This window comes from Etheostoma spectabile, chromosome 2 (assembly GCF_008692095.1).
Source record: "Etheostoma spectabile isolate EspeVRDwgs_2016 chromosome 2, UIUC_Espe_1.0, whole genome shotgun sequence".
Taxonomy (NCBI): Eukaryota; Metazoa; Chordata; class Actinopteri; order Perciformes; family Percidae; genus Etheostoma; species Etheostoma spectabile.
Window position 1 is genome coordinate 20,399,975 of NC_045734.1, and position 11,055 is coordinate 20,411,029.

An 11,055-nucleotide genomic window follows, 5' to 3' on the forward strand; every position below is an offset into this window, starting at 1 on the left:
TATATATATATATATATATGGCACCTTCTGTTTCAGGTGAATGGTGTCATTGGAATAACCATGTAGGGGAGTATGTGTATCCTACTGATCACGTGCCAGACTACGCCTCCATTCTTGTTCCAAATGTTGATAACACAAGAACCTCTTTCTTGCTCGAGACTATTGCCAAACAACGCAAGGTAATCTTGTCTTTTTAAAAAAATAACAAAAGTATGTTAACTTAGAAAACGTAATTACTTTTTTTGCATTACGGTTTGTCTGTAAGATGAATATTGTATTTGTATAGGCCGTACTGCTCATTGGTGAACAAGGGACAGCAAAGACTGTGATGATAAAAAGCTACACAAAAAAATATGATCCTGAAACAGACTTGTCCAAGTCCCTAAACTTCTCATCTGCAACAGAACCCATCATGTTTCAGGTAGTATATTTATCATGTTCTCTATGCATGGCTTTGCACACTTGAATTGGTTTTATTGCAAAGCGTCTTTTTTTTTCGTTACAGCGAACAGTGGAGAGCTATATTGAGAAAAGGATTGGCAGCACCTATGGACCCCCAGGGGGACGCAGGATGACAGTCTTCATTGATGATATCAACATGCCTATTGTCAATGAATGGGGAGATCAGGTATTTATGTTGCAGTTTTTTTTTTATACAGTATATTCAGTATTTGTGTTGAGTCTAAGTAACTACTGTTGTGACTGTCCAACCAGATTACCAATGAGATAGTACGCCAGATGATGGAAATGAATGGCATGTACAACCTAGACAAACCAGGAGACTTCACCACTATTGTGGACGTACAAGTTCTGGCTGCCATGATTCATCCTGGTGGTGGCAGAAACGACATCCCACAAAGATTGAAAAGACAGTTCACAGTCTTCAACTGTACTCTGCCGTCCAACACCTCCATTGATAAGATCTTTGGTAGCTGTCTCTAAAATGATTAATTTTTCTGCTTACTGTAGGTAGGGTATATCAGACAGTTAAACTTTTTTTCATGCTTTTTCTCTGTAGGTGTCATTGGCTGTGGATATTTCCATGCATGCAGGAATTTCAAGCTTGAGATTTCAGACATGGTGAAGTGTCTTGTGTCTGCTGGAAGGATTCTATGGCAGTGGACAAAGGTAGTCACTTAATTGATTGCAGGGATACAATTTATTAATGAAGTCATTACATGATTTAATGATTTTTCATTGTAGGCAAAAATGCTTCCTACACCAGCCAAGTTCCACTACATCTTCAATTTGAGAGACTTGTCCAGGATCTGGCAAGGAATGTTAAACATTAAGGCCGAAGAATGTAAAGATATCCCCACTCTCTTGGCTCTTTTCAAGAGTGAATGTATGCGGGTGATTGCTGACAGGTACAGTCCTTAGATACATTAAAATAAAGTACAACAAAATGGCAAAGATGCAAACAGAAACTTTGTATTGCTTTTAGGTTTATTTGCTCTGAGGACCGAGAGTGGTTTGACAAGGCTGTGTCTCGTGTGATTCACGAGTATGTTGACCCCAGCCTTGTCGCAGAACTTCATCCTGAGCCCTACTTTGTGGACTTCCTGCGAGATGCTCCCGAGCCCACTGGAGAAGAAGATGAAAATGCCTGTTTTGATGCCCCAAAAATCTATGAACTGGTATAAACTTGGTATTTATACCATTAATTGATACCTGTAATATTGATTTAGAAAACGGTCACATAACTTAAGCAAACTAACGTTCTTTCAGGTGCCAAATTTTGAGTTCTTATCAGAAAAGCTGATGATGTATCAGACCCAACACAATGAGATCGTAAGAGGCTCCAGCCTGGATCTCGTATTCTTTACGGATGCCATGACTCATCTTGTCAAGGTCAGACTAAAAGCTAATGTAGCTGATGCATAATCTGTAGAGTAACTATAGATAATTCTGATTTATTTAAGATTTACCTTTGTCTAGATCTCCCGAATCATTCGAACTGACAATGGTAATGCCCTGCTTGTTGGAGTGGGAGGATCAGGGAAACAGAGCCTGACCCGCCTGGCCTCATACATAGCTGGATACAGCATCTTCCAGATCACATTGACAAGGTAAAAACAGGAAAAAAAATAAAAACGTCTGTCAGCGTTTGTATGGCAATTTGGAAGAAGACAGCCACGCAGTAATAAGATAAGGTGAAAACTTGATAAAGTCTCTTATATAGTTTTGTATTTAGTTGTTTAGTAACTTCGTTATTAAAATCATAATTAACTAAATTACATAAAAACAAAGAAATGTACACTTTTTAATGACAATTCTCACTGTTTAAAATGCTCTACAAAACATTGCTATTACAACATCACCTAATTCCCATTTGACTTAAATCTTTACAAGAAAATGTATATATTGTTAAATGTTAAACACTTTGACACTTTTGTGTTTTAATTCATTTGACAACATGTTTTAGGTTGGAAATTGATCATGTGTCCTACTACTTAGTAGCAATGAACAAATTCATTCATAATTTAAGGCCTATATTGTGCAGTAATAGCAACCGTATCACACACGCTGTACTTGCACTGTATGTGATATTTTGGACTAGACCGAACTGTTCTGTGCATTTTTGTTCATGGCAAGACCATTTTCATTAGAAACTGAATATGTTTAAAGAAGCACTAGACCTCTTTTTTGTAGAAAGCAATTGAATGCACAGTAAGTATCCCATGAACCCATGTCCTGTTGGTATCTATCCAAAATTACAATATACAGGATACACTTATTGTTGGGTTTTTTCTTACACTGCTATCTTTTTTTTTTCATCAGAACATACAACTTAAGTAACTTCATGGATGACCTGAAACTGTTATATAAAACAGCTGGGGTTGAAGGAAAAGGTATCACCTTCATCTTTACGGACAACGAAGTAAAAGATGAAGCCTTTCTCGAGTACCTCAACAATGTTCTTTCTTCTGGAGAGGTGAGGACTTCACTTCAACAGTAAAACATTTGATATCTTTGAAGCCCAATACCAGCTAAGTCTACATTTAGACAATATAGTTGAGAACTTTACTGTTTATTCTCATTGAAACAATAATCATTCTTATATCACAGAAAAAAAAAAGGTCAGACAAAATCAAACTCAAAGAAACACTTTCACTGATCCTGATTACTTCACTGTAAATTGTATGTGTGCAGGTCTCAAACCTTTTTGCTAAAGATGAGATTCAAGAGATAACCCAGAACCTGCTCTCTGTAATGAAAAAGGAGTTTCCTCGTGTACCACCAACCTTTGACAATCTTTATGACTACTTCATAGCCCGGTCCAGAAAGAATCTGCATGTAGTTCTTTGCTTTTCACCGGTAGGTTAAAACTTTATTTGTATTGTATGTATTCTTTTTACCCATAAGCAATAACCTGAAAGTATTTATATACTTTGTTTACTTTATATTTCTCTGTATTTGTTCCGTATAATGCATTCCGGTTCTAAATTAATGCATTTAACATACACTTGCTAATCTATCCATGCATAAGTGAATATTTGAATATATTTGAAATACATTATCTACACTTCTGACAGGTGGGGCAGAAGTTTGGCTCCAGATCCCTGAAGTTTCCAGGGTTAATTTCTGGCTGCACCATGGACTGGTTCACCCCTTGGCCCAATGATGCTTTGGTGGCTGTATCTAACTGTTTCTTGTCAGACTTTCCAATAGTTTGCTCTGCTGATGTCAAGGCTTCTGTGGTGACCACCATGGGTACATACCATGAAAAAGTATCCATTGCCTGTGACAGCTACTTTGAAAGGTAAAACATGCATCTAGGTTTACACTGTTACATTGATATTATTGATATTCAGATACTTTCATGTTTTTGGTCCAGATACACATTTTACATGAAGTTGTATGCCGTTCATCTTTCAGGTTTCGAAGAAGAACTCATGTCACTCCTAAATCGTACCTCTCTTTTGTGAATGGTTACAAAACACTATACACTGAAAAGTACAACCATATCAACACACTAGCAGAGCGCATGAATGTTGGTAAGAAAATCTTTCAGCAGCAAGGTTATGATACACTATAAAGATGATATGTATGGATGACTTTGCAAGGTTTACTCAGGACAGGGATTTCAAAAGATTTTACTCATTTCTAGGGTTGAACAAACTGGAGGAGGCAAGTAAGTCTGTGGCTCAACTGTCTAAAGTGCTTGAGGTCAAGGAAAAAGAGCTGGCTATAGCATCTGTCAAAGCTGACAAGGTAAATGATAATACAGGCTCCAGCTTGTGTATATGATGATGACATTTCTAAAATCTTAATGTATTAAATTGCATGAAAACAAGCAGAAACGGTTGGAGCAAGTGTGACACACATTGATTATTACGGGGGGGAAAGATAGCAGAACGTTGTATGATGAACATTTTACCCCCAGGTTTTTAAAACTGTCTGAGAGATCAATAGCTCATTGGTGTTTTTGTGATACAATTTATTATGTGAAACATTTCTTGTTGCGTTCACATAGGTGCTGGCAGAGGTGACAGTCAGTGCTGAAGCTGCTACCATTGTAAAGAATGAGGTCCAGGTTGTGAAGGATAAAGCCCAGAAAATTGTGGATGGAATTGAGAAAGAGAAAGCTTTTGCAATGGAAAAACTGGAGGCTGCCAAGCCAGCTTTAGAAGAGGCTAAAGCTGCACTAAATGTGAGATTTGTGTAATTTGTTTTCATATTTGTGTATATACACTATGAGTGCATTACATAATATGATAAAAAATCTTACAGACCATCAAGCCGGCTGACATTGCCACTGTGAGGAAGTTAGCCAAGCCTCCACATCTGATCATGAGGATTATGGATGCCTGCCTGCTGCTATTCCAAAGGAAGTTGGACACTGTCTCTATTGATCCAGAACGACATTGTCTTAAGCCATCATGGTCAGAAGCACTGAAGGTAACTAAAATCATTTCTGTTAAATTTTAGTTGTTGGGATTCTGCTCTAATTACTCATAACCTGCACATTGTATGCACTTTCTGTAATTTCATATTGAGAGACATAACTCTCAATATGTCTGTTTTCCCAAATGTGTTTTGTATTGTTACCAATAATAATAATAATAATTATAATAATAACATAAAAACATTGTAAAGTTACTTATGTCTTTTGTCACATTTTCCTTCTCTACTTTTTAGCTTATTAGTGCTACTGGTTTTTTGACAAACCTCCAGCAGTTCCAAAAAGACAAGATTAATGAGGAAACAGTAGAACTGCTGCAGCCATACTTTGACATGGAGGATTACACAATGGAAAATGCCAAGAAAGTGTGTGGTAATGTAGCTGGTTTGCTAGGATGGACCAGGGCTATGGCCACGTTCTTTGGCATCAACAAAGAAGTACTCCCACTCAAGGTAAAGTTGATCTTCATCATGGCAGCTAATCATTTAGACATTTTAGAGTTACTTTTGAAAGTGCTTCTTTGATTGGTGAATTTCAATGTACTTTGTCTGCAGGCTAACCTGGCCATTCAGGCAAACCGGCTAAGAGTGGCTAATAATGAGCTAGCTGGGGCTGAGGCTCAGCTGGCTGAGAAGCAAGCAGAGTTTGACAAAGTCAAGGCCAAATGTGATGCTGCCATGAAAGAGAAACAAGTGTGTTTCAACCTTATAAAACATTTTTAATATTGCATTTACTTTAAGACAGAGATTGAAATTGTGGATCACTTCAAATGTTTGTTTTATTTTTTTTAGGACTTGTTGGATGATGCTAAAATGTGTAGGAATAAAATGCAGGCTGCATCTACACTTATTGACGGACTTAGTGGAGAGAAAATTCGCTGGATAGAGCAAAGCAAAGAATTTAAATCACAGATTAACAGGTAGGATTACAAAGAAAACAGGGACATGCATTTTGTTATAATTGGGTCTATCTTTTTAAGTGGAGATTTATAATTTCTGAGTGTAAGAGCATTTGAATAAGATAATGTGATTTTCTTCTTGGCAGACTTGTGGGGGATGTGCTGCAGCTCACTGGCTTCTTGTCTTACTGTGGGCCCTTCAACCAGAGTTTCCGTAATATGTTGTTGAAGGACATCTGGGAGACAGAGCTCAGAAGACATAAAATCCCTTTCACAGAAAACCTCAACCTAATTTCTGCCCTTGTGGACCCTCCCACTGTAAGAACAACATAAACCTAATTTCATTTTACAGCACTACATGTTATTAACGAAATATAACACATGCTTCTATTTTTGTTTAAGATAAGCGAGTGGAACCTACAAGGACTCCCAGGAGATGACTTGTCTGTGCAGAATGGCATCATTGTCACAAAAGCAACAAGATATCCCCTCCTCATCGATCCCCAGACTCAGGGAAAGGCTTGGATTAAGCAAAAAGAGAAGTCTAATGCACTCCAAGTACAGTACAAGTACAGCACAATCCAAATTAGTTGTTTTGGTAATATATGGCATGGACCTTATCAGTGATCTCCATTTCAGGTGACATCACTCAACCACAAGTTCTTTCGATCTCATCTGGAAGACTGTCTTTCTTTGGGATGCCCACTGCTTATTGAAAATGTATGTGAGGAGCTAGATCCTGCCCTTGACAATGTCCTTGAGAAAAACTTCATTAAATCTGGGACCAGTTTCAAGGTAATGTCGCCACCATTCCCACTTGAAATCAACAAGACAACGGAAGTGTTTCCTCTTCTAAATTCTTGAATTGGTCTTGTGTAGGTTAAAGTGGGAGACAAAGAGGTAAATGTGATGGAGGGCTTCCAGCTCTATATAACCACTAAGCTGCCAAATCCAGCATACACCCCAGAAGTCAGTGCCAAGACATCCATAATTGATTTCACTGTAAACATGAAGGGCCTGGAGAACCAGCTACTTGGTCGTGTCATCCTCAGAGAGAAAAACGTCAGTGTTTTTTTCCCATGTTGTATAAAAATATTTTTTTAGGAGCATCATGTGGGAGTCTGGAACTGGGTCAGTTGTGCTAGGCTAGCTCAATCAATGTTTTCTCTTATGTAACCTTGTTATTAAAGTATAAAGCATGTATATTTATTGTGTCTTGGGTTACTGACAAATTTAAGTTGCACTTATAACAATTATTTTCACAGGAACTAGAGGCAGAAAGACTGAAGCTAATTGAAGATGTTACTGCCAATAAGAGAAAGATGCAGGAGTTGGAAGACAACTTGCTGTACAAACTCAGCAGCACAAAAGGTACAACAGTTACTGGTGTTGGCTAATCACAGTTTCTTTGAAGCCATACGGATAATGTATTTGTAATGTGTCTGTTTGTGTGATTAAAGGTTCCTTGGTTGATGATGACTCTATGATCGGCATTCTGAGTACAACTAAGCAAACTGCTGCTGAAGTTAGTGCAAAGCTCAGGGTTGCAGCAGATGCAGAGTTGAAGATCAATGTAGCTCAAGCTGAATATCGTCCTGTTGCCTCACGAGGCAGCACTCTTTACTTCCTCATCACAGAGATGAGCATGGTTAATGTCATGTACCAGACCTCCCTTGGTCAGTTCCTCAAAGTCTTTGACCTGTCACTAGAAAGGTATGGTATTACCAAAAAAAAAACTATGTCTGAACAATCTTTGTGCTTGTTTTGAGCCTGAAGCCTATAAGAGGACAGGCTATACATGCTGTGCTCTCCAAGGTGTGCTGATGCAGAAAATAATCTGTTTCTTCTGTTTACTATTGTTGCTATCTGCAGGTCTGAGAAGTCTTCTAAAACTCAGAAGCGAATTGCCAACATCATTGAATGTCTGTCCTATGAGGTGTTTAGGTACACAGTGAGAGGCCTATATGAAAACGACAAGTTCATCTTCACTCTCTTGATGGCTCTTAAGATTGACTTACAGAATAACAAAATAGAGCATGACAAATTTCAGATACTTATCAAAGGTAAGATAATCATCACTGTTGGGGAAAATGTGATCCACATTTTTTATCATGGCATCTTCTAACATGACCTTTCTAAATATGCAAATAGGTGGTGCAGCTCTTGACCTGAAGACCTGCCCCACAAAGGCATTCAGTTGGATCCTGGATATGATCTGGCTAAATGTAGTGGAACTCAGCAAGTTACCACAGTTCACTAACATCATAACCCAGGTGAGAAAAAGTTTCATGGCTCATACATCTGAATCCTCCATAAAACAGGTTTTCCCTATGTAATTTGAGGGCTTAGAGTCAGGCACCTACATGGCAATTTTCCAGTTTCCATGAGTATGTTACTAACTCTTTTTGTTGTGATATTGATTTTTTTTCACTTTTGTTGAATCTTATGGATTCACATGTACAGGAAATAAACATTTATAACACAGACAGTACTTAAGCTCTTAAGTAAGTAAATCTTCTCATAGATATTTACCTAGCTATTTGGCACTCAATTAATGTGATGGAAATCGTTTGATGAGTATTCATCATCAGGCATTAGTTAAAAACCAGTTTCGGCCCGGCCGGAATGACTGGTAGTGTGAATCGCTGTAATCGGCTATACTGTGTACTGCTGTCTACTTGCAGGACAATAGTATACTTTCTAGTCAACTAGTTTGCTTCCCATTCAGTGAGATTAACTCCATGTTACCAGTGCTTTCAGTGATCGGTTAAAGCTAGTTTTTGTATGGCTAGTTCACTTATCGAGAGGGTTCAAGACTTTATTTTAACAGTGCTGCAGCGTACAGGCAGTCTCTTCCAGTCAGATGTTCTCTAAATAGTTTTTACATTGATATGTATAAGGGCAGGGAAAACGTGTCATTAAATTTGCTATTGATATATTTTGTAGGTATCTCAAAATGGAAAACAGTGGAAAGCATGGCTCAATCTTGATGCCCCAGAGGAAGGAGTCATCCCTGATGGATACAACTCCCTTGATGTCTTCCTTAAACTTTTGCTGATAAGGTTGGATCCTGCTGCCATTCATGTTGCTTATGTGGTCAAATACACAATATGATGTTTAACACAATATTCTTACACGCAATATCTTTTACAGGTCTTGGTGCCCAGACCGTACCTTGTCTCAGGCCAGGAAGTATGTTGGAGAATCCTTGGGCATGAGGTTTGCTGAGCCAATCATCTTGAATCTTCAAAGCACATGGGAGGAGAGTGACCCTCGCACCCCACTAGTTTGCTTCCTTTCTATGGGCTCAGATCCTACTGACCAAATTGAAGCACTTTCTAAGAAACTTGAACTTGGTGAGCTCTACTGCCCTATTATACTTACAACTTGTATAAGCTTCTAATCTTAACCTTAAAGAATCGTACATCTGCTGCACTTCATGATATCACTACATTGTGCTGTGTCTTATAGAATGTAGAGCTATATCCATGGGGCAAGGGCAGGAGGTGCATGCAAGGAAGCTTGTTCAGACATCAATGACGCATGTATGTATATATGTATAAGATAAGGAAGTACTGTAGTACGGTACGTTGTATGAATGAGTACATTAAAGTGATGGACTGCCTCTGTATTTGGATATGTATAGGGAGGATGGGTCCTTCTGCAAAATTGTCACCTGGGCCTGGACTTTATGGATGAGTTGCTAGACACGATCTTAACTGCAGAGACCATGCATGATACTTTCAGGGTGTGGATCACCACAGAACCACACAATCAATTCTCCATCACACTTCTACAGGTGACCCTTTCAAAAGCTATTATGTAAAGCATTATTAAATTATTTGTTCATTTATAACTGTATTTCCTGACCTAGCTTCCAGTAATACTGAGGTGAATGTATATAGTACACAAGCTTACAGCAATACAACCCCTTTTCTTCCAGTCCTCCATCAAGTTTACCAACGATCCACCCCAGGGAGTGCGTGCTGGCTTGAAACGAACATTTGCTGGAATTTCACAGAACCAGTTGGACGTCAGCAACCTGGCCATGTGGAAGCCCATGCTGTACAGTGTGGCCTTTCTCCACACTGCTGTGCAGGTACTGTCCAAGGTCATGGGTTAGGTAGAGGAACTTTATTTAGAGGAGTCAAGAGGAGTCAACGAAAAAAAAGTAATACAATTCAGACTAGAAGCAAAGCAAAATATGATAATAATCCTAACATAGGCTTCATTTGATGAATTTTAGTTTTTCACGCTATATACATTAGGGTGTCTCATGAAAAATGCTTTTCAGTATTGAATACATTTCCAAACAAGATAAAATGAATGTTGAAATTTAACTTTCAGAGTTACTTTATGATGAATGGAAATAGTAAATTATAGTCAAATGTCACGCTTGTCAAAATATTTTTTGTATGACTGTCTGGTGTATTTGTTTGGTGCTCATCACTTGTCATAATGGGGAAATTAATCTTATTGTCTAACATGTTTGAGTCATTATTGTTTTTAAACGGCAATATGTATGGAGCTAGAATTGTTTATTACATGCGAGAAAATAAATGATGTGAGAGAAAAGGTTTTCATACCAATAGCAAAACGTTTAATCGAAAACTTGAGAGCGAGAAGAAAAACGTTTTGAGAGAATTGTTTTTCACACTGATAGCAAAAAATATATATTTGAGAGTTTAAAGTATTTTGAGAGAGATTTTTTTTGCTATTGGTATGAAAACTTTTTCTCTCAAATATTTTTTTTCTCTCAGATCATTTAAATTCTTGCATTTAATAAAGTAACAATTCTAGCTCCATAAATGTGTGCTTAACAACAGTAAATTATTTCAACAACATATTATAGAATGTACTTGTGTTTATGATTTATTTTTTTCTCCTCCCAAGACAGTTAGGGATGTACTGTATGTTTTTCTTTTGTACAATTTGAAGCTCATTCACTTGATTTTCTTTCTAGTCATGTGTTTTATGCTTTTTTTTGAGGAACGACGCAAATTTGGACCATTGGGTTGGAACATACCATATGAGTTCAACTCTGCTGATTTCACTGCAAGTGTTGAATTCGTTGAGAGACACTTGGATGATTGTGGCCCCAGGAAGGTTAGAATTCTGCAACAGAGGTCTTATTTTTTTTCTTTCTTTTTTTTTAACTTCCTAACATAATTTGATGTTCTCCTACAGGATGTGTCCTGGGTAACCGTGCGATACATGCTTGCTGAGGTGCAGTATGGAGGAAGGGTTACAG

The 11,055-nt window shown here is 37.9% G+C and overlaps 1 protein-coding gene across 1 annotated transcript in view; it reads left to right on the forward strand.

Annotated features, from left to right (window-relative positions):
* LOC116701802 (dynein heavy chain 8, axonemal) overlaps positions 1–11,051 on the forward strand; it is a gene marked incomplete at its 3' end in the record, with an annotated part of 34,363 nt that extends 23,312 nt beyond the window's left edge. The window contains exons 51-84 of the mRNA XM_032535769.1: positions 37–179; positions 287–421; positions 506–628; positions 715–928; positions 1,019–1,128; positions 1,204–1,367; positions 1,445–1,637; positions 1,729–1,851; positions 1,939–2,069; positions 2,782–2,935; positions 3,154–3,318; positions 3,537–3,763; positions 3,880–3,998; positions 4,112–4,215; positions 4,478–4,654; positions 4,735–4,902; positions 5,143–5,358; positions 5,461–5,598; positions 5,698–5,825; positions 5,951–6,122; positions 6,207–6,362; positions 6,444–6,599; positions 6,684–6,866; positions 7,070–7,175; positions 7,265–7,517; positions 7,677–7,867; positions 7,956–8,077; positions 8,751–8,866; positions 8,958–9,160; positions 9,276–9,349; positions 9,451–9,603; positions 9,748–9,903; positions 10,794–10,910; positions 10,992–11,051. Coding sequence (XP_032391660.1) covers positions 37–179; positions 287–421; positions 506–628; positions 715–928; positions 1,019–1,128; positions 1,204–1,367; positions 1,445–1,637; positions 1,729–1,851; positions 1,939–2,069; positions 2,782–2,935; positions 3,154–3,318; positions 3,537–3,763; positions 3,880–3,998; positions 4,112–4,215; positions 4,478–4,654; positions 4,735–4,902; positions 5,143–5,358; positions 5,461–5,598; positions 5,698–5,825; positions 5,951–6,122; positions 6,207–6,362; positions 6,444–6,599; positions 6,684–6,866; positions 7,070–7,175; positions 7,265–7,517; positions 7,677–7,867; positions 7,956–8,077; positions 8,751–8,866; positions 8,958–9,160; positions 9,276–9,349; positions 9,451–9,603; positions 9,748–9,903; positions 10,794–10,910; positions 10,992–11,051 — 5,150 coding nt within the window. The remainder of the gene's footprint in view (positions 1–36; positions 180–286; positions 422–505; positions 629–714; positions 929–1,018; positions 1,129–1,203; positions 1,368–1,444; positions 1,638–1,728; positions 1,852–1,938; positions 2,070–2,781; positions 2,936–3,153; positions 3,319–3,536; positions 3,764–3,879; positions 3,999–4,111; positions 4,216–4,477; positions 4,655–4,734; positions 4,903–5,142; positions 5,359–5,460; positions 5,599–5,697; positions 5,826–5,950; positions 6,123–6,206; positions 6,363–6,443; positions 6,600–6,683; positions 6,867–7,069; positions 7,176–7,264; positions 7,518–7,676; positions 7,868–7,955; positions 8,078–8,750; positions 8,867–8,957; positions 9,161–9,275; positions 9,350–9,450; positions 9,604–9,747; positions 9,904–10,793; positions 10,911–10,991) is intronic.
* Positions 11,052–11,055: the final 4 nt, after the last annotated feature.